At 51.4% G+C, this 20990-nt stretch overlaps 2 protein-coding genes across 3 annotated transcripts in view; one reads left to right on the forward strand and one right to left on the reverse strand.

The window, feature by feature from the left end:
* Positions 1–642: 642 nt before the first annotated feature.
* On the forward strand, positions 643–3318 carry LOC107324902 (ubiquinol-cytochrome-c reductase complex assembly factor 2). Its single transcript, XM_015885332.2, has 4 exons — positions 643–808; positions 1943–2017; positions 2347–2416; positions 3136–3318. The coding sequence occupies exons 1-4, from the start codon at positions 671–673 to the stop codon at positions 3228–3230; spliced, it is 378 nt and encodes a 125-aa protein (XP_015740818.1). The 5' UTR covers positions 643–670; the 3' UTR covers positions 3231–3318.
* Positions 3319–4360: 1042 nt separating this feature from the next.
* The window catches only part of ITPR3 (inositol 1,4,5-trisphosphate receptor type 3), a 33343-nt gene continuing 16713 nt past the window's right edge, over positions 4361–20990 (reverse strand). Inside the window, exons 23-58 of one of the 2 annotated variants that reach the window (XM_015885334.2) lie at positions 20783–20912; positions 20493–20550; positions 20118–20283; positions 19821–19985; positions 19584–19652; positions 19046–19171; positions 18789–18911; positions 18451–18651; positions 17974–18225; positions 17755–17880; positions 17367–17492; positions 17130–17250; positions 16266–16450; positions 16009–16157; positions 15735–15843; positions 15502–15592; positions 15118–15287; positions 14272–14446; positions 14006–14190; positions 13499–13699; positions 13312–13422; positions 13140–13235; positions 12838–12939; positions 12542–12628; positions 12021–12131; positions 11444–11636; positions 10524–10649; positions 9866–10038; positions 9581–9745; positions 8911–9103; positions 7942–8037; positions 7433–7557; positions 7055–7220; positions 6166–6326; positions 5569–5730; positions 4361–5248 (exon numbers count right to left, since the gene is read on the reverse strand). In XM_015885334.2, the coding sequence (XP_015740820.1) occupies positions 5180–5248; positions 5569–5730; positions 6166–6326; positions 7055–7220; positions 7433–7557; positions 7942–8037; positions 8911–9103; positions 9581–9745; positions 9866–10038; positions 10524–10649; positions 11444–11636; positions 12021–12131; positions 12542–12628; positions 12838–12939; positions 13140–13235; positions 13312–13422; positions 13499–13699; positions 14006–14190; positions 14272–14446; positions 15118–15287; positions 15502–15592; positions 15735–15843; positions 16009–16157; positions 16266–16450; positions 17130–17250; positions 17367–17492; positions 17755–17880; positions 17974–18225; positions 18451–18651; positions 18789–18911; positions 19046–19171; positions 19584–19652; positions 19821–19985; positions 20118–20283; positions 20493–20550; positions 20783–20912 (5064 nt within the window). In that variant the 3' untranslated portion in view covers positions 4361–5179. Of the gene's footprint in view, positions 5249–5568; positions 5731–6165; positions 6327–7054; positions 7221–7432; positions 7558–7941; positions 8038–8910; positions 9104–9580; positions 9746–9865; positions 10039–10523; positions 10650–11443; positions 11637–12020; positions 12132–12541; positions 12629–12837; positions 12940–13139; positions 13236–13311; positions 13423–13498; positions 13700–14005; positions 14447–15117; positions 15288–15501; positions 15593–15734; positions 15844–16008; positions 16158–16265; positions 16451–17129; positions 17251–17366; positions 17493–17754; positions 17881–17973; positions 18226–18450; positions 18652–18788; positions 18912–19045; positions 19172–19583; positions 19653–19820; positions 19986–20117; positions 20284–20492; positions 20551–20782; positions 20913–20990 lie in introns of both variants that reach the window. The other variant, XM_015885333.2, reaches the window with a different exon arrangement.

Here is a 20990-nt window from a genome sequence, read left to right on the forward strand (position 1 = left end):
CCCCAAATCACGCTCCATCTTTCCTTGAGGGCTGCACGTTTCCCATTATTTCCCCAAGTTTAAATACCAGATCTGCAGGGAGAGCCCTTCGCTCGTGTTTTACAGCACACAGCTGGAGAACTGCTGCAATTTATAGCTGGAAAATTCAAGTCATCTGGCCCGGCTGCGTATTTCACTTGGCCTGAAGCGCAGCTGGGAATATCTCATTATTTACTGAATATTGCTCATCGTGTCGCATATTATTGCATATTTCTGTCCCGCAAGCATCGCTGCCTATTAAAAAAGCCACAAACTTCAGCAGTGAAAGGGCTGCATCACCCCCAGCCTTGGCTCAGTGTCACACACAGTGCTCAGTGCTGATTGTAGCCCACATTGCACGGCTTATAGTGACCACACGGACCCTCCTCAGCTCAGAGCAGGAAATGGGGTCTGTAAATGGGGCAGGATGGGGCAGGCTCTAATATTGAAGCACCGGGAGCCCTGCTGGCACAACCTGGTGTGCCCCACAGGTGAAGGGGTGATGCTGTGTGATGCTGCACACACGTATCGCTCTATGGGGCCGGGTGGGCTGTGATCCCGGGGTGACCCTAAAGGTCCCATCCATCCTATGGGGTGGGGGGACTGCGCATGAGCAACTCCGCCCCCACCCTATAAGAATCACGTGTTAAATATGGCGGCCACCAGGTACCGGCGCTTCCTGCGGCTGTGCGAGGAGTGGCCGGTGGAGGAGACGAAGAGACAGCGGGATTTGGGAGCCTTTATTCGGCAGAGAGTGGCCCAGGCCTTCCGAGAGGGGGAGAACACGCAGGTGGGAGCGGGGACGGGGCCGGGACGGCGGCTGCGGCCTACATGGGGATGGGGGGGTGGTTGGTGTCTGTGTATGGTACCGAGATTTGTGTGTGTAAGGATTTAATGCAGCCAAAGGAAGGGATGGGTGAGGGATGGAGGGGCCTTAAAGGATGTTCTGTCAGCGGAATGTCTGCTTTATCCACGTGGAGGCAGCGCTGTTTAATGGCTATTGCTGCTGTCATCACTGCAACATCAGCGGGGTCACATGGAAATGACTGCAGATACCCCGAGCTGAGAATCACCTGCAGTTTGATGGTGCTCGACAACCTCTGGCCTCATCCCCTCTGCTGCAGGAGCCGTTTCCAGCCCCTTCCAGCACCCCAAGGACAGACGAGCTGTGTCATTTTATCCTGCCTTGTTATGGCTGATACTATTCTTGTTCATGTGTCTGTTTTAATCGTTGCCTTTGATGTCATTGGGCAGCAGTTCAGGGTCCTCATCAAGTTATTCCCTGCTATAAATTAGAAAAACAAGACGCCGTGCCATTCACAGACTCTGTAAGGCTGAGGCACCTGTCAGATGAACCGAGAGTTTTAGGTATTAGCAAAATCTTTCCAACTTACTGGACCAAAATAGAAATCCATTTACCCCACACAAGCTGCTCAGTGCTTTTCATGCCGCTTTTCCCTGATCAATTATAAACTATTTTTAGCTCGCACCAGGATTTTCTCTACCTTCCATCCCAGTACCTGATCCTGTTTGATCCTTTAGAATGAAGCAAAACCTGCCTTTGAGCAGAGAAAGCTCAGCTTTCACAGTGCTGGCCAATAAGCTTGAGGAGAAAACCATCCAGCTACGTTCACATTCCCTGTGCACTCACAGTTGAGCTGTCATATCTTTGTGAGCAGAACTCAAGGTCCCTTCTAGAACTTACATGCCTCATTATTCTTGTAGGCCAAGCTGGCCAGAAATGGAGGAGAAAGAAAATGCTCTGCATTCAGGAGCAGCACAATAGGGGTCAGCAGCATCCTGCATTGCACTGAGAACTCAGCTGCTCTTCTGCTGTCCTTCTCACAGACTTTCAGCTCAAATGAAATCTGTTGCTATGCAGGCTTTAAAATAAGACTTGTGTGATATTTCTGTCACTTTCCAGATCGCTGATCCTGAGACCTGCGACCAAATGTATGAGAGCTTGGTCAGAATCCACACCAACTTCTACAAAAACAAGGTAAGGTTTGCTGTTAGCCATTGCCAGCCCTTTAGTGGGGCAGTCACCACCTGCTGCAGTACCCTGCCTCTTAACAGCAGGGGTTCTGGGCATACAGCAGGCAAATGAGAAGTCAAGTGGCTGCTGCACTGCCTGCTGCCTTTGGGTTCCCCGGTGCTGCTGTGTCTGAACAATGCCAGGGGTAGTTTTTGCTATGGATGAGCACAGTTCTTATTTCTTGACTGAAAATGAGTAGGGCTCTGTTATTTATTTGGTGGTATATTAAGTCTTCTAGTGCACTTGTAATGCCTTGTTCTGTCTCTCCTTCTCTCACCTACTTGTTTGTGAAGTATCCACGCCTGAAAGACACAAGCTTCACTGGAGTGACAGTGCAAGATTGCAAGATGATCCTAGCAACAGGTACTAATACTGTGATTTGGGAGTAAATCAATGCAGGAGATAAATTACATTCTGTTCTTTGTGGTGTTCACTTCATCACCTCTACTAAACGCTTGTGACTAAAGGACTGATTGGGACTGCCATGCAGGTGTATTAGGATGGCTCGAAAGGTATCAGTTCAGGCATAATTGAGGAGAGTCTCAGTAATCTATCGGGACAAAAAGTCAATTGTGGTTTTTGCAGTGGGCAGGAACAGCAGAGGGTTTGTAAAGGCTTCTTCAGATAGAATGGCAGGAGCTGTATGAAAGCAATCCACGTTTGTTATGTGGCTCAAAAAATTCTTGACTTCCATTTCATCGTGTTCAAATTCCCTTCAGTACTTCTTATCTCGTATTAGACCTTGAGAGAAAACAGGGCACCACAATGCAGAAAGACTCTCAGCCAAATCATTTATTAAGCGTGGTGCAGGAAGCCAATGCCTTTTGTTCTGCTCCAGTTCCTAACTTTGACTGTAGCGCATGGCAACTGAATATTAGTTGTTAGAGATAAGGGGCTCCCTGCACAATTGATTGGAAGGGAAACAAACTTGCCTCAGGCCCTGAAATAGAAATTCATTAAGGCAAAAAGTCAAAAAGAGAAAACATTTGTAAGGCAAAGCTCTTATAAGAGAGCTTTCAGCCCTTTGCTTTCCTGCTTTTTTTCATCCTCTTTCCCCATCTCTCTCTGTTCTCCTTTTGCAGACATGCTGAAACAGATGGAAGACATGAAAAAAGGGACGTGGAGAAAATGGCGAGAAAGGTTTTACACCAAGAAATCTGAAGAGGACTCGAAGTGACAGGCTGACCCCTGCTCCCCCTGTACATATCCCTAACGCTCCGTGTTGCCATGATGAATAAAACCATTCATTCCTCTTAGCAACAGCAGGTTTTTTTTGTTCAGACTTTTTTTTTTTGTAATGTCTGCTCTTTTCCTTTTGGGAATGTGGGACCTACTTTACCACATCTGTGATGGGGGCATATCGGATCGGTGTAAATGTTATAAAGAAAAGGGCTTTGTGGTGTTAGACCAGATCATTAGTATTGTAAGAAACAGCCCATCAGGCAGTGCACGGCAAGGAGGCACAGCTTATAACAACAAGCTTTAAATTTGCTCGTGAAGACAGCAGTAGTGACGGCAGGGAGACATAGCTGTGCTTATCTGTGTTTGCACTGTTAACAGGGAAACTGAGGGAGAGAGAACTTTTAATGATCACGTTTGTTTTTCTTTTGAGAAGTAGCCTGGGAAGATGCAAGGAAGGACTGAGGTGGCTGTTTACCATGGTGACAGCAGAGCAGTGTAAGAAGAGATCTCAGCTGTATACCTTGTCTGCAGTGCTGCACTGTTGTGATGCTGGCTCAGCTAACTATGCACATTGCCCCCAGCGGGAAGAGAAGGTTCTGTGTCGGTTACTGCATATCTGAGGGATGAAGATAGGTTGTCATGATGTGTTGCTATATCGGGCCAGCAACTAATTTCAAGTGTGATTAGTCCATGGCTGTGGCATATTTTTATTGCTCTTTAAATCTTCAGCGCTTGTCTCAGCCCCTATTCTTAGGAGGCAGAGGCGCAGGATTAGAGCTGGGATGGCTACAGCGCTGCTTGGCTGGAGAATGATGAGTGTCTAGAACGCAGCTATGCCAGGACTCTGCTTGGCTCCATACAGCACGAACAGCTGCTCCTTCCTGTGTGTTGGACTCTGTTTTCCTGGCAAGTGGTGAAAGAACTTGGAAGTTTGCAGGATGCTCCGATCCAGCACTTCAGAATGCAAGGCTGGTGTTGCAGGTAGTTCTTCATGGTAACATTATTGGCAGTGGGTTGGTGAGTACCTTTGGTAATATAGCCCTGGATTGGCTCATGTATTTTAATTGCTCTGTATTTCTATTTATGACAGCCCAGCCTGCATCCCAGAGCGTAGAGGAAGGGAGGTTTCTTTACCATATTTAAGTTTTTATTATAACTTCATTTTGTCTTTAATTTAGTTAAGGCAATTTACACTTTAGTTCTTAAGTAACAACAACAACAACAAAGTAAAACATTACACCAGAGATGAAACTAACCCACAGGACACCCCTTCACAGTGAACTCCTGTAAACCTGCAGTTTCCTACTACTACTGCCCAGATATTCTTTGTCCACAGAAGGCAAAAGACTGTGTGAACACACAGTCCTGGCTTTGATACTCATCCTCACTTGGAGAGCTAAATTATCAAATCCATCTCCTCGAGGTCAGCTCCTCTTTTACTGCACCAAAGTGATGAACAGAACTCTTTAAATGGACAGGAAGCAGCATGGAGCAGGTACAGCAAATACGATGGCTGGCTTGCAAAGTTCCACATTTACTAGAGACACTCCTGGAATAAGTTAAATACTGCAGCCCTACAGCTACTTACACAACACCTGAGGTGGAGGCCACCCAGATGCAGCGCATGGAGATAAAGATACAACCCCCCACATTTGCAAAATAAAGAGTTATTGCAATGAGGAATGAAAGTCTTGTATAATGTATCTTCCTCTAAGGGCATTGGAGTAACATGTGGGTCCAGGAACTGTGAGGAATACTCGCCAGCCGTTGGTTCCTGAATTGCTTACAAGCAATCTAAGGAAAATATTGACTTGGAAGCCCCTCCACGTGGTCCTGCTTTCTCTGACAGTGATGTCCATGCATGGGACCCAGCGATAAGCAGCCTCAGCATCTGATCGGTGTGTTCAGTCCTTCAGTGGGTGAAGCTGATCCTTTTTCTGCGTCTTAGTGGTTCATGGTATTCTGGACATCCACAAACCCCATCCTTTGTCTGCGCTTCCTTTGCTCTGTCATCTGGAGTTCAAACAAGGACACAAGTGAGGTAGGAAAGCAGGCTGTTATTCTGATCATTAGTGTGCTTCTCAGGTGTGTGACTGACTGGGCTGCTCTAAGCATCTGCCAGAACACCCCATGAGTCGGACCCTAGCTGATGAGGAGGTATCAAGAAGCTCATGGCCTGAGTGTTCTTAAAGCTAAAAGAGCCCTTTGAATTGTACCCATAGTTAAATAGGGATGGGCTGGTTCTGCCTCCTGCTCTTGGAACGGGTGTCTATTTTGGTAAGGACAGAGGGTATTTTAATACAAGCTTTCCTGTTTCTTATAAGGTTTAGTACCTGTTCCTTCAGCTCATTCAGCTGGGAGGTGAGATGGGACACGAGCTTCATCGTTGAGTTGAGTTTGTCTTGAAGATTTCGGATCTCGTTCTGTTCCCCTTCCCCTTCATTGCTGACCAGTGACATGGCTCGCATCCGGGGAAACCAGTCCAGGTTCTTGTTCTGGGAAGGTGACCATGGAGAACAGGAGGGGGTGAGAAGGAAACAGAAGATGCAGCAGGATTTCCATGGAGGTTTGGCTATGCTTGGGGCCTAAAAAAATTCTCAAAGGCTTGTCTGCATCCCTGCACATTTCCCCCCACCTACTCATTTAACCTCTTTCCCCCCAGTCTGGATCCAGGTTCAGAAGGGTTTTTCTCCTTGCCTTCCCTTTTTGCCTTGAACTCACCTTGCAGTCACAGCCTGTACTGCTCGCTACACCCCGATGGCAAAGCAGAATTAACCAGCTAGGAATGAACCTCAGATCAATGACTTTCTTATCTATTTTCCAAAAGTTCCTTCTCAAAACCTGTTGGTTTTTTTTTGGAAATCCCACCATTCTCCAACATTTCTCTGAGGCAGGCAGGGTGCAATAAGCTGCTCGGAAAGGACACGTACCTTTATCATCTGAGCCACGTAGCTTTCAGGACCTGTGTAGTCCGTCTTGTTCTTCACTCTCACCAGCACTATGAAGTACAAGTAGTTCCACATGTTGTGCTCTTCCTTAATATGCTCCTCAAATGACACCGTCTTGTTGTCAAACTTGTCCCGTTCGAGTCCTGGGAAAGGCAGTCAAGAGTGAAGAAGGTGGAGAGAAGAGAAAAGGAGGGGAGGCCAAGGTAAGAAGTGAGCAAGGAAACACATGAGAAAGGAAGTGCGGATAATTGCCTCCTGTCCCAGGTGTGACTTTCAAGAAGTGCTTTTAATAATTAGTTGGCATTTAGCACACAACAAGCATCCAAAGCAGAGAGAAAATAACCCAGTTGTGTATTCATGAGGCTTCTATTTAAAGTCCTACTAGCTGTGCTTCCTGCCTATATAATCTAAAAGAACAAAATGCACCCAATGGATCTTACAAGAAAGAAAAAAACCAACAGCTATATTTATGGTTGGGTTGGTTTTTTGGATGCCTTCCTATGACCGAAAGCATTCTGGAACATTTTCCTCTATTTATTTCCTTAGCAATATGCTTTTGTTTTCCAGTTGATAAATGCTGGTCCCAGGAGTGATGCACGGTGACGAGAACACCACAGTGCAGCATTCCTTTATCATCTCATTAACAGAAGGACAGTAGGAATAGGGATAATTTCCCCTCCTGCTTTGTGTCCTTGTTTCAGCCTCCTCACACTGCAGCGACCCACAGATGAATGGATTTAAGTTGTGTTGGGAACCAAATGAAACCTAAAAACCAGCTGAAGCTTCACTCCTTCCCTTGTGTCTGACCTTAAAGGGAGGAACAGCGTGGGGGCAGTTCCTGTACACGCAGAGCCAAGGATCTTGCACTCACCACATATGAAACAAGTGGTCTTCAGTATTTCTTCTTTCTTTTGCTTCTCGCTCCTCAGGTCAGCAAAGGTGTCAATGATGACCCCAAAGATGAGGTTCAGGACGATGATAATGACAATGAAGAAGAAGAGGAGGTCGTAGACAACCCGAGCAGGAAACAAGGACTCCTGTGATGGACAAAAGGGAAAATACGTGTCTTGCAAACCTCCATCTGTGCTGCCTGGCTGCAAGGACCGCAGGCTGAGGGAACAAGGTGAGGAGCAGTGAGGGGGGTGTGATGGGGAAAGCACTGAAGGATGGCAGAGGAGGAAAGAGCTGGGAGTGATTTCCAGGCAGGAAGGGCAGCTCTGCGGTGGCAGAAGGAAGGGACCCCACTCACGTCCTTCGATGGCTTGCGCAGGATGTCCCCCACACCCCCTCCGTTCCTCAGGCCGTGGTTCAGGACAGTGACAATGCACATGAGCAGCGTGTCACAGGCTCGTTCCCACTGGTCAGCGTCTGCTTCTACAACACCAGAGGGAAGAATAAAAGCACAAAGCCAGAGCACAGACAGGGCACAAGAAGCAAAGAATCCAGAGCTCCAGGGATGAGCTGCAGCGATGCAGTGTGATCCCAAGCATCCCAGCATCTCCTCCATCTTCCTCCTTGCAATGGAGGTGTTTGAGCACCCCCAAAGCACCCGCTTTATGACCAAATTAAATCAGTATTTCAACATCTTTTTGAGAGGGAGTGCAGGATTTTCAGGCCCTTCGCTCAATAAATGCAAAAAAATGGGCTATTTTCCCCATCTTTCAGTCCTTTGTAGGATTTTTCTGAGCTGGCTGACAAACAAGGCTGTAAGGTTACCCTGCTGCTAACTGCACTGACCTTCCTGATGAGCTCACTTACCTTGCAAGGCAGTGGGCACAGAGGAGCAGCTAATTTTGTCACCACTGCAGGACTCCATGAAGGTCTCCATGTTCCTCTGCATCCCCAAGGGGTCATCTGCAAGTAAAAGAGCCCATAGCCTTGTCAGAGCCTCAGCTCTTTGCTCCTGTCACAAATGTTCTTCACCTGCATCTCACTGCAGCTTTCAAATAACTTGGAAAAAAAAACCTTGATCCACATTCTCTTGGCCTTTTCCGGGTTTTGAATCATAGAATGGCTCAGATTGGAAGGGACCTTAAAGATTATCTAGCTCCAATTCCCCTGCCATGGGCTGGGTAATCATCCCACTGACATCCCAGCTTTGCTCAGAGATAGCTGCCAGTTTTCCAGGCTGAGATGCAGAAAAACCACATTCTCATCCTTTGAAGTTAGGAGAGCTTTGGATGCAACCATCAACCAGCTGCTTTTGCAAGGGTATTCACTCTTTAAAGCATCCTGATTTTTAGACTCTAATCTCCAACCTTCTGTATATTTATGACCTGCACTTGACTCAAATAATCTGAGCATATTTCTTCCATGCTACCTTATCTCTGTGAATGTAAAATCATACCGAGAAGGCTTCAGATGTGAAGAAGAGGAGAATAAGCCTAACCCAAAACCCTGTGTTATGATTGACACACAAGCTGCTTGTTTTTTTAACAGCCAGAGCAACGTCAGCATCATCCATCTTCTGCTCGAGTTCCAGTAAGACTTCTGCAGTGCTACAGCATTCATTCCTACCTGCCCACCTCCTTCTCTGCAGTCCCCCCAACCCCCAGGCCTTGTTTTCTGCAGCGTGAGGTCTCTATATCAGTGCAGGCAGATTCTTCTCTGCCAGCCCCAAAACCAGCTTTCCAAAGAGTGTGGGACCACACATCAATGACTGCACACAGTGATGCAGCCTCAAAGAAGGACCCGTGCTCTGCCACAGCAGTCCATGGCTTGGCTCACCTTGGGCTTTGCTGTCCGGCAGCCTGTCCACCTCCAGGATGAAGTCATCCTTCAGGAACAAGAAGCCCACAATGGAGAAGAGGTAGACAAGGATGAGAGCCAGGAGGGCAGTCAGCAGGATGGAGCGCCCGTTGCGCGTCACGCTCTTGATGACATTAAACAAGGTCTCCTCACGGTAGATCAAGTCGAACAGCTGAAAGGACCCAGGAGCAAATAAATGCTGCAGGGTGCTTTTCTGTGACAATGCCTGGCCTACCTGTGCCCCTTTTATCTCGAGATCTGGGATCACTCAATAGACACCGAGTAACTATCACATAAAGCACTCAAGTTTTTTGTCTTACTGCAGAAGAATGAAGCAAACTTCAGCACAGCAGGAGAGCCAAGAATAGGACGCATGCCCCCTGCTTCTGCCCGCACCAGCTCACGTTGTCTCCCAGCTGACCCAGATAAAGCATGCAGCAGAGATTAGAAAGAGAGTGATAGCAAAAGGCTGGGAGAGAGACAGTAATAGATGCTGTCGGGAGGCAGAAAGATCAGCCTACGCAAATACTGGAGCACGGGGCACTGTTCTCACTGCTGGTATCGATCAGCACCTGGAAGGTGCCATAGGAAACTTTTAGCTCCTAACAGCACAGCCTGGCTACGTCTGTGCCCCAAACATCTACTGTACCAGGATGCTGTAGAAGAGTTCGTGCACAAAGAGCCCCAGGACGCTGGTCAGGATGTAGCCAACATGGTAAAGAAACTCCACATCCATGATCATGGCCTTGTAGCCTCGGATGAAGGTCCCACGGTTACCCACAAAGCTCACCACGAACACAATCTTGTTGGTCAGCTGGAGAGCAAGCAGAAATGGGAAGGAGGGAGTGAGGTTTGCTGTGCTTTGTGAGTGCAGAACAGCCTCCTGTGGCACGGGACGCTATGCTGTCTTTCCAGCAGCGCTCCAAGAGCTTACATTGAGAGCTCCCAGGATGTTCAGTGTGAGTCCAATCCCCAGGTAATAAATGGATCGCAGGATCAGGGCCACCAGCAGCGGTCTGACACCGTACCGCTTGGTGAACAGGGCCATGATGGAGAAGCAGATCAGAATCCAGAAGAGCAGTGAGATCAATGGGGAATCCAGCACTCCTGGAAAAGAGATGACCCACAGCAATTAAATGGCATGAGGTTAAATGCACGTTGCCAATCAGACACTGTGTTACTGCCCAAAGCATCCAGAAACCCAATATGCTGATTATCTGAGGGAAGGAAGACAGAAATGGTGTTTGACTGCAGAGAGATGGTCCTTACTGATACGCTTTTCTAACATCTTTTATCTGAGATCTCCAACCACTGTAGATCATTAAGGCTCCCAGACAGCTGGTACGTATTCTGTCCTTACTTCCCCTATTTTCCAAACAGGGAAAGTACAGCCCAGCCTGTTCCCTAAGAAGGAAGTCGTGGGAGGGCTGGCAACTGAAACCTCGATTCAGTCCCTTGCCAGGACCAGCAGAAAAGGCTTTAGGAGTCAAGAGGAGACAAAGGCTGAACACAAGCAAGGGGACAATGCTCCCTGCACACCAGGATCCCCTTTTTCCTCCACTAGGAGGAGCAGAAGCTGCTGGGGCACTTACCCATGGAAGTGGCTTCAACATAAGGGTAGAAGAAAGCAATAATTATGTTGATGAAGACGGCCAGGTTGAAGGAAATGCTTCCCCAGAGAGTCATTCTGCGGGAGAACCAGTACATCAGCGGCATGCCTGCGGGGAGAGGAGGCAGACACACATCTCAGCCAACCTCGTGCCAGCAGGGAAGGCTGTGAACTCCTGGACACCCACACTGAGCCCAGCACAGCCAGTGGGACCCTCATTCTGTAACAGGAACCCAAGTTCAAAATGTCTCTGCTCACATTCTGTGGTTTCTGGGCCCTTTGACCTCCCCTGGCACCTTGGAATCAGATTGGCTTCACTCCTCCCTGTTCTCCCACCTCTTACATCCTCACACCCTTCCAAACAGCAGTGCCTTTGTGTTTGCAGCCTGATTCTCTGTCCCAGAGGAGACACAGGCAGCAGTTTCCCATCCGTACTGGAAACTTGTTTCCTGCTGAATTCCTAAGATAGTTTTGACTGGATCTGAAAGCGTTTTCAGTGCTGCCGTGCTACCTCTGGGCCACAGCACAGTATTTATAGTGTGCCTCCTAACTGTTGACTGAGCTTCTGTTATTTTAAGCCAGGAAGTCCGTCCTGGTGCAGCCCTGAAAGCACCTGAGATCTGCATAGTGCAGAGATAGCAGCTTTATCAACAACATGGTGCTGCTGGATGCTGGCTTGGGAGAAGCCAACTGAAACAAAGAGAGGGCTCTCTAGGGGAGCACAGCTGCAGGTGTGGAATGTGTTGGAAGATGCTCCCAGGTTATGAGGAATTGCACTAACAGGAGTGGAGGAAATACAACCTCCCAGGGGCAATAAGGAGATCTCCAGGCTGCTATTGGGGGTCACAGCCCCCACAGAGCACGGCTGCTCTGCTGCAAAGGGAAGGTCTGGCTCGCTCTTACTGCGCAGTTTCTTCTGCCACTCCATCTCATTGTGGAGGAAGGACGACTGGTCGAAGAAATCACTGACTTTGCTGCCCTGCTCGTCCTGCTCCGTCGTGGTGAACAGTCGGTACTTGGTCTCCTTGGTGAGGAACTCGCAGATTCCAGGCACAGGGAAGATGATCTGCTCCATGCTGCGGTCCAGGCGCACGATCTGCAGGAATAAAATGCCTTACATCCCGCCCATAGCATGCTGGGCTGCCTGCTTTTCTAAACCCAGCCATACCTCCCCAAATCCAAATATCACCACCACTCATTTAACGCTACAACTTGACCCTGCAAACACACCCTTGCATGGCTATGCTGGGAGGAACAAGCAAGGACGGGGCTGTTCCACTGCCTGCTCTGGGGAGAAGGAAGGGCCTGTGCACACCCCCAACTCCCTATGGGCTCTGCTAATGTCTCCAGCTCTTTGCAGCTGCATCCTATGGGCACCGAGCTGGGAAGGCTCCTGGTGCAGAATAACGGGGGCACGAGGCAGGCAGAGCACACGTGGGATCCATCAGCTGTCTGTACTAGCAGCCCAAACAGGTCTTGCCTCAATCTGGGACGTGTGCTTCTCATAGTACGCCAGCGGGTCCTCCTCCTCCTCCTGGACGGGGGCCGTCGACTTCAGCATCTGCGTCAGCTGCTTGTTATTGAGGCTGAGCTGGGAGAGGAGAGAGGGTGAGAGCGGGGACAGCCGGGGGGGTTCAAGTCTAACTGCACTGACAACATCGTTCCTCAAATTGTACCGAACCTGATGAGGTTTCAAGGGAAAGCAAATGAATTAAAGCTTCCCAAAGGGGTACGAGTGCTCCCTAAGGTGACAGACATTCGATTCCCTGCAATAATTACATCCAAAAGCTGCTAATCCACAAATTACAAATCAATGCCCCTAAACCCCGGGGAAATCATATTACTGCTGAATCTCATTTGGGAGCTGAGGTACAGCAGGAAGAAATGGCAGCAGAGGACTCAGCCCTTCTGAAGGGAAGGGCAGGAGGAGGGGAGCAGAGGGGAACCAAATCCAGGCTGACAAGCAGCAGGGCAGCCTCCATGCCCGAGGACTTTCCATACCATGGATGAGATGCCCTCCTCCTCTTCCTCCTGGATTCGCTTCACTGGCTTCAGGAGCTGCTGCAGAGACTTGTTGTGTCGGGACAGCTGGAAGGGAACAACAAGAGCTGTGTCAGCATGGGATGGAGCAGCCTCTGCAGCACTGGAGTGGGACGGCCAATAAGCCACAATGCTGGGTTTTCATGGAAGGCAAAATGCACATCTCCCAGCATGGCTGGAGGAAATGGAGATAAATAAGATGTGCAGACGAGTGAGTGGGAGCCCAGCCTGGTCATAGCAGATTGCAGCATCAGTACCTGCAGCGCCAATATATAAATGTTGTGGCCAACTTCCCGAGGGGAAACCTCAGCGTTTTCACACTCCTCCTCCTGCAGATAGGCCTTCTTAATCACGTCGACCTGGAAGGCAGCAGAGGGTGGGTGAGCTTGTCCTGGTCTCCTCACCCTGTTTTCCTCCTCAGGAGGGATGCTGGTGCAGCTGCTGGTAGGGCAGCAGCCAATGTGGGTTTGGGCTGAAACTCCACCAGGACCTGGAGGTGTCGGGGTCCAGCAGCAAGTTCATGGGGGTCCTTCACCCTCCCACCCCACTCAGCCCTTACCAGTTCCTGCGGGCGGAGGCTGATGAGAATCCTCTCTGCATTCTCACTGTCATGCCTGCTCTCCATGATCGCCAAGAGCAACTTTGAAGCATTGTTCTGATGGGGAGAAGACCCTGATGAGCTTGAGGAGCTCACACATGTGCCACTGACCCCAGGCCCAGGCTCTGCCCACCTTCAGCTGCAGCACCAGGTCCATCCGGTACTTGCAGAGGGGGCTGATGTCATTGAGAATGAGGGCTGTGATGATGTCAATCCCATTGGACTCGTGGGTCACGATGCAGCTCTAGGGGAGAAATGCAATGTTTTGTCCTATGGTTGCTGCCCCAGGAACAATGCAGACCCACAGCAACACCACAGACCTGGTTCTCGTGGCAGGGCCCTTGGCAATACTCAGTCAAGCTTTCCAGCGTCTGGTTGATCAGGGCTACGTTCTTCTCATTGATGTAGAGGCCCAGCAGCCCCAGCCCTCCCGTGGTGCTGCCACACATGATGTCAAGGAACTGCAGCGTCTCACACACCAGGTTGTAGTTGGTCTTGTTGTTTTGGCACCGCAGGAAGTTCTGTTGTGCAAAGCCTGCAGTTATGAGCTTGAAGCAGGTCCTGACCCCCCTCCCAGCACCCAGCTCCAGGGATGGAGAATCCCTATAGTGTGTGCAGACCCCTCAAGAGCAGCACCTGCTCCCATGGACACAGGAGTGCCCTGATTGACTCCTTCCAGGATACCAAGCAAAGGGAGTGGTGGTTATATCCATAGGAAGCTGAGGCACAGAGTGGCCAGTGCAATGCCTGTTTGGACCCAATGAAGGCAGAACCCATCCAACCCTCATCCCATCCCCATAGCTTCTGCCCCAGCCCCCAGCACCAACCTGAAGGTCTCGGTTGTGGTTCTCACACAGCAGTTGGAGGAATCGCAGGATAGGCTCCATAATCAGGACGGTCACCCCCATCTCATTGTTCTGCCCCTGCTCCCCGGTGTCGTGGCCCTTCCGAAACCCTAAGGCCAGCGGGTATCGGGTGGGGGTGCCAGGCATCATGAAGGTCTCTCCTCGTCCTATGGGCAACCCAACCCCATTAGCATCAGGCTGTCCGACAAGGCAGGCATTGGCCTTGCTGGGAGGACACAGCCCCATACCTTTGGTGCCAGGGTCAGGCTCATCTCTGTCCTCACGAGGTTTGTTCCCGATGTCGCTCATGTTCACAGACACCGTTGACTTGGTCTCCTGCTGAGCCTTTTTCATCCGGTCATGTAAAACTTTGAAGAACTTCTCAGACTTCTTGTCACTCGTCATCAGGTTGTAAAAGGATTTCTGGGAGGAGGAAGCACAGAGCAGTTGGAGTCTCCACCCCAGCCCGCCCCTATGGTTTGGCAGCCTGAGGCACTCTTAACCTTAAGGTAGCCTAGCAGGCAGGTTTGTTTTCAGCCTTGTCTCTTCTTCTCCCTAAACCCTTTACTTTTCATGCCCCTGACATTGCAATCTTTGGGATTTCCAGGGGTGCAGCATGCCCTGTGCCTGTTCTCCTTCACCCACAGCAGGGCTAGGAACAGAGAGAGCAGCAGTTACAGCAGCTGCAATCTTGGAACCCCACAGATTTCTGCACATGCCATTTGTTGGCTTCCCTGCGATAAAGTATTCCACAGAACCTATAAGTTATCAACTGAGCTGCAACTCTGAGTCATTTTTGTGATACCCAGCAGAGGGCATCAGCACGACTCCAGAAACAGTCAGCAACAACCTGCCCCTTTCAGTATCCAGCCCCAAGCTTTAACCAGTCACTAAGCTGGAAAACTTGGAACAGAGAAATGTCTGTAGTTCCTCCCCCAGATGGTGAGCAAACAAACGCAATCCAAATGCTGGCAAAGTCTGCTGCCCAGAGGCCAACCAGGGACCAAGGACTGCTCTGCACCTGTCCTCCCTGTATTGGGACCTTCACAATGCACACGTAAACCACCCCATTGACTTGTGGCCACTGCAGGCACCTGGATCTCGGTGTTGCCCCCATCCAGCAGCCGAATGGCAAGCAGGATGCTCTCCTGGAAGATCTTCTCGTTCTTGGTGTTCATGATGAGGTCAGCCACCAGCTTGGTGGCTCCTTCTCGGTCCAGCCGGCACTGGACAGCAGCGATAGCAGACCAGTCCTGGTCCTGGCCTGCAGGAGAGGGCACAGATGGATGTGATGCTGCAGTGATGAAGGAGAATGAGCACAAATAACTCACTACCAGCCCAATCCTTCCTCTCTCCCATGGAGGTGGGAGCACAGAGACCATCCACGGGTGTGATCCCACCACAGTTTGGAACCAGGCATCCAAGGCATGCATGAGCAGCGCAGAAAGACACGGAAGGTGCAGGAGAAGGGCACTCACCTCCCCCAGCAGCATCCACGATTTCCCCTTTGGAGCTGGACTTCTTGTTCTGCAGGTAATTGTTCAGGAGCATTTTCCGCAGCAGGTTGCCCTGCCAAGACAAATAAACATCATGAGGCTCCCAGTGCCAGCAATGGAACAGAACGAGGCTGAGCACCTGTGAGCTGTGGTGGGCAGGGAGCTGCCAGCTGAGCAGTGGGGCTGTGGATGTGCCATAGGGCTGCGGTGCTCACCCTCTCACCATACTTGTTCCTCTTCACCAGCATCTGCTGCAGTGTCCGTAACACCTTGATGCACAGCTTCTCCTCCGTCTCCATCAGGTCCTTGGTGTGCTGCACCAGTCTGGCCATGCACAGCAGAGTCACCATCACAGAGTCGAGAGGACAAGGAGGTCCCCAGGGGCACCTTCCCACCACTCCTCCACTCTGTGGGTGCACATCAGGACGCACAACCCACAGGTCCCCAACCCACTCCAAAACCCCCACGGCAACTTCAGAGCATCCTCACTTGGACAAGAAACCTCCGCTCTCACATCGCTGATACGCCTCCGTGCCCTCCATGAAGAGCAGCTCAGGCCGGTGGAGGACATCCACCAGCACAGACAGCTCAGCCTCCACAAGTGGCTTCAAGCGATCCTCCAGGGCATTAATGATGTCCTACAAACCACAGCACACACCTTTAGGTCAGTGCATGCCACAGGGACAAAAGGGCAGGACAAGGACTTTGCAATGCCCACACCTTCCTGCTGTCACACAGCCCTGTACCTGCAGCTTCTCTATGATGTTCTTGTAGTCCCACTGGTTGGGGGTGGTGGAGACGCGGGGGAAGGTCCGCGTGGCCGTCTTGTAGCTGGACGTGTTCCTCTGCACGGTGCTGGTGGAGCTGCTGTTGAGCAGGGAGCTGACGTGGGCATCCAGGTCCATGGGCAGCGCGATGGAACGGCTCTTGGCTGCAGGACAGGGGGAAGGGTTTGGGGTCAGGCACCCCTTCACCTGCTCTTCATTTGCAGTGAAGAAGATATGAATAAAATACAAGAGAAAAGCCCTCCAGGCTGCTGGGGGCTGTGGTTCTTCCACCCATCCCTCCCCAGTGCAGCACCCATTGCCTACAGCCCGGGCTGGGAGGAGGCACCGCCTCTGGTTTGCAGTTGGAAAAGCCCAGTGCAGAGAGGCTGCAATTACAAAAGGGAATCCTACGTCTCCAGCCAGTGTCTCCACCCAGCATCTAACCAGCACGCAATGCTTTCCACGTGGTGACTCAGTGCTAACAACCCCTGTCCTGAGTCAGGCAGCTGCAGGCAGGCTGAGGGCAAAGTCCTGGCAAAGGAAAGCTGCCACAAACACCAGCTTGTTTTCTGGGCCCTGCACCAGCAAGGACACACCAGGAATTCCCCAGCCAAGCCCAAGCTTCAGCTCTCCTCCAGCCACACCAGACAAACAACACGGAGCTAAAAAGGCACATCCCAGAGCCAGACCTCCCTGCTCCCAGCAGACAGCGTCCCCAGGGCACCCTGCCATGGCTGCAGTAGGGATGATGGCTCTTGCCTGCTGCTGGAGCAGAAGCAGCCGGAGCAGCTGCATCCCTCTGGCAGGCAGGGAGCAGAGCATCCCTCCAGCACAGCTCCTTACCGACCATCGCCAGCGTTCGGATGCAGGCCTCCACTGAGCTCTTGTGCTGCTGCTGCAGCCAGGGGCACTCCAGCAGCCGCATGGTGGACTGGAGAAGCTGCACCACGATGGTCTGGTGGGTCTGAAGAAGAGAATGGACAGCTCTGTGTCAGTGCAAGGTGCTCTCAGACTCCTTGTCCCAAAGCATAAGCCCTTTGCTCGCTCCATGCATGGCCGGGCTATGCAACACCCCGTTACCTGCAGCGAGGTGCTGTTCTCTGAGAAGGGGGAGCTGAAAAATGCATTGATGGTGTCCAGTACCACTGTCAGTACGTACTTCTCCAGAGTGGGGTCTGGCAAGCGCTTCTCTCGCTTCTTGCACATCTGTGAGGAGATGGGAAGATACTGATGGCATCGGGACCGGGTGAGCAAACACAGCTGGATGCTGCTGGCACACAGCACTGCTGGGACCCTGCTGAGCCAGGGGGCATGGATGGCGACACAGCTTCTGGGTCTATGCCACAGTGCTGCTCCCCAGCCCATAGTGTGGCTGCACAAGTCCCTGTGGTGCCCACACCCCTTGTTTGCCAAGGAAGCTTTGGTGACATTGCTGCTGTGTCCTTCCTGCCCAGCCCAACCCACACACCTGGGCCATGTCCAGGGTGAAGTTCTCAAAGAGAGTCCAGATGTGGTTGCTGGTGTAGATCTCTTTCATCTCCACCTCCGTGTCCACATAGCAGTGGTTGACAAAGTTCACATAGGCCATCTTCACCTGCCGGGGAGGTGGGAATGGGGTGCAGGCATCATCAGAGGAATGGAAAACAGAACAAAGCCACCAACACCCTCCTCATAGGGCAGCCCATACCTCTGTGATGCAGTCCTCGTGGGTCACCACCCGCACCACGTCCTCCAAGGGCAGCAGGGATGTACACTTGATCTCAGTGTAGACGTTCTTGCCTTCTGTGCACACAGCAAGCAGTTCTACCAAGTGGATGTGGTACATCAGCGGGCTGTTCTCATCCATCCGATCCCTGGCTGCTGTCATCATCTCCAGCAGGGTGGCCAGCGATGCCTTGTCATTGTAGAAAACAACCACATCGTCCCCGGCATTGGTGAGCTGTTGGGAAGAGTCACCAGTCACTGCTTCAGGATGTGAAACCTCACAATGACATTTTCTGCACTCGGGCAATGAGATGCAGCACCCAGGGTGAGATATTTCTTCCAGCTCCAGGGAGAAATCGCGTGGTTGGGAAGGCTCTTACCCAATGGAGAAGATAACCACGCTCCTCCTAGGAGCTGTGCCCTGTGCTTACAACCCACGGGCAGGAGAAGAGGTACTCACCTCGGTCATGATCATGTCCTGACACTTCTTGACGTACTTGCCCTCGGCCTTGATGATGGTGTGCAGGAAGTCCAGGTACTGCACATGGCGGCCGTGGGTGGCCACGCAGTGGATGAAGTGCTGCGGCACCGTCTCGTTGATCTCTGAGCAGAGCTGGTAGTTGTTGAGGAAGATGTGCTGCATTGTCTCAGCCTCCAGGAGCTGTGGGACAAGGGGGAGAGAGTGAGGCTGGGGGCCTGTCCTGGTCCTGCCTCCTCCAGGTGTCTTCTCTTGGCTTTCCCATCTCCTGATCTCAACCCCAGGAGTGATATCAAAGTCCTTCAGTCTCCTCTCCTTACCCCAGGGGTCAGGAACAGGTTGAGGTGTTTGTGCAGCAGAGCCTGGTTTTCCTGATTGCCAGCACAAAACTTCTGCAGGAATTGATGGGTGAACTTGAGGATCTCCATCATCTTGGCATCACCCTGAGGAAGGGGACAGAGGGTTGGTGAGAGATGGAGAATAGAAGCAGGTTGCCCAGCCACAGGATCCAACCATGTAGGACGTCCCCACCCCTTGCCCCAAGCACTTTGAGACCAGCTGGCTTCTGTCCCCCCACCTTCTCATAAGGGATCTGCAGCAGATCCAGCATCACTTTGTGGGCGTCCATGTTCTTCAGCAGGCGCTGCTGCTTCTTGCGCACTTGCTCTCCAACCCCACACATCTTGTTCAGCCGCTCCAGGATCTGGGGACAGAAGGATAATAACCAAAGGGGAACTGAGACTGGGAGCCCATCAGGATGGCCACCAGCCCTGAGGACCTGCTTGTGCCCATCATAAGCCCAGACAGCTCCTTCATGCCCAGCTTTGGGTATCGCTCATAGATTGCAGCTTCCCACTGAGAAATCTTTCTTAAAGTGTAAAGCAGTGTCTGTACTCATCACCAGCCCCCTCCCCTCTACTGTCATCAGGGTGAGTCTCATTTGCAAACCCAGGGACTTAATGGGCTCCTCATGTGCTGAGCTGGCAGGAATGAGCCCAGGCTTGGACTCATTCCTATTGAACCACTGAGGAGATCTGAAGTTCCCCTCAGTTTCCCTCTCTCCCTCCTCACTGGTGCACCAGCCAGCCCTGGAGATAGCTTGTAGTCTTTCTTACCCCCTTGACTATCTGATAGTTCTCGCTGCTCTTCTCTCCTGGAGCAATGACCTCTTCATCAGCAGTGTGCTGCAAGGGGACAGAAATAGTGTCAGGGTCCCACCACACCTTCCCAAAGCCTGGGGTGTGACAGGACCCTCTCTGCCCTCCTCTTCCCAGCGCTGTGCATGCTCCATTGAGAGGTCTGTCTCCAGCTCCTCTCCCACGCTGGTTCCAGGTATTGCTCACAATTCTCACCTCTTTCTTCTCTTTCTTGTTCCCATCCACATTGCTGTCTCCTTTGACGCTGCCCTTCTTGTCCACCCACAGCTCTGATTTCTCCACCATGGTGCGCAGTTTGTCCAGCTCTGATTTGATCACTTTGTAGTTCTCCACGTCCTGGGCTGAGATCAGGAGCTGAACCTGCAGTGACATTCACAGGGACTTCCCTGTGCAGCTGGTCTGGGGCATGAATCCCAAACCATCAACTCCCTTCCTTGCCCAGATCTCCTCCCAAACCAAAGGGACCATCAGATGCAGCCTCTCCAGGGTTACCTGCTTGAAGGTGTGCAAGACCTCCTGCCTCTGGCTGAAATGCTTGAAGAGGAGCTGCAAGGAGCCGGAGATGAGTGGTGGGTAGTCGTGCATCGTCAGGTGGATCAACACCCGCAGGAACATCCTCCCTCCCTCGTCATCCACCTCCAGCATGCTGCTCGTCTTCCTGAAGCCAGGACAGAAGTGCTTGTGTTAGCAGCCATGTGGGAGCTGGTGTGCACTCTGTCACCTCTCAGGGCAGATGGGACAGCTGCATGAGCCTTCAGAGCTTCATCTTCATCATCACCTGCAGCTCTCAGCCCCAGCAGCAAGTATGGGGAGAAGAGGGAAGAGCCCTCCAGCCAGATTAACTGTACACCAGGGGCAGGGACTCACCCCACACCAAACATGGCCTCCGCATGCTCGCCAATGCGGTCCAAGTTCATTGCTGCAGCTGAAGGGAGAGGAAAGGGAGATAAACAGGGAGACCAACACAATCCCTGTGTACTGGCAGAAACCCTGCAGGAACCAGCCCAGCTCCCTGCAGCCCACAGTCCAAGCACCCATGAGACCCCTCATCCACCCTGCACAAATCCAATCCCCCAACTCCCTGCCAGTGGATGGAGAGCTGCTGGAGCTTTCCCCTCCATATCCCTGGGTGTGCCAGGAGCAAAGGGAAGAGTTACTTGTGGAGTCAAAGGCTGGAGCAGTCCCGTCAGCCGCGCTGTCCTGCATGGGGTAGACTTCCACAAACTCTTTCTTGAAGACAGAAAGCAGGTAGGAAATCCTGTAGTCCAGCCGCACATTCAGGATGAACTGGGGAGAAAGCAAAAGTGAGTCCTCTCATTACATCATCTGCTTCTTTGCATCAGAAAACCACATCTCCCTGACTCC

This window comes from Coturnix japonica, chromosome 26, assembly GCF_001577835.2.
Source record: "Coturnix japonica isolate 7356 chromosome 26, Coturnix japonica 2.1, whole genome shotgun sequence".
Taxonomy (NCBI): Eukaryota; Metazoa; Chordata; class Aves; order Galliformes; family Phasianidae; genus Coturnix; species Coturnix japonica.

Bases quoted from the DNA above. Each gene is read 5' to 3' on its own strand.
- LOC107324902 (XM_015885332.2), top strand. From the start codon at position 671: ATGGCGGCCACCAGGTACCGGCGCTTCCTGCGGCTGTGCGAGGAGTGG. The intron at 809-1,942 runs GTGGGAGCGGGG...GTCACTTTCCAG, and splicing joins GAGAGGGGGAGAACACGCAG to ATCGCTGATCCTGAGACCTG. The intron at 2,417-3,135 runs GTACTAATACTG...CTCCTTTTGCAG, and splicing joins CAAGATGATCCTAGCAACAG to ACATGCTGAAACAGATGGAA.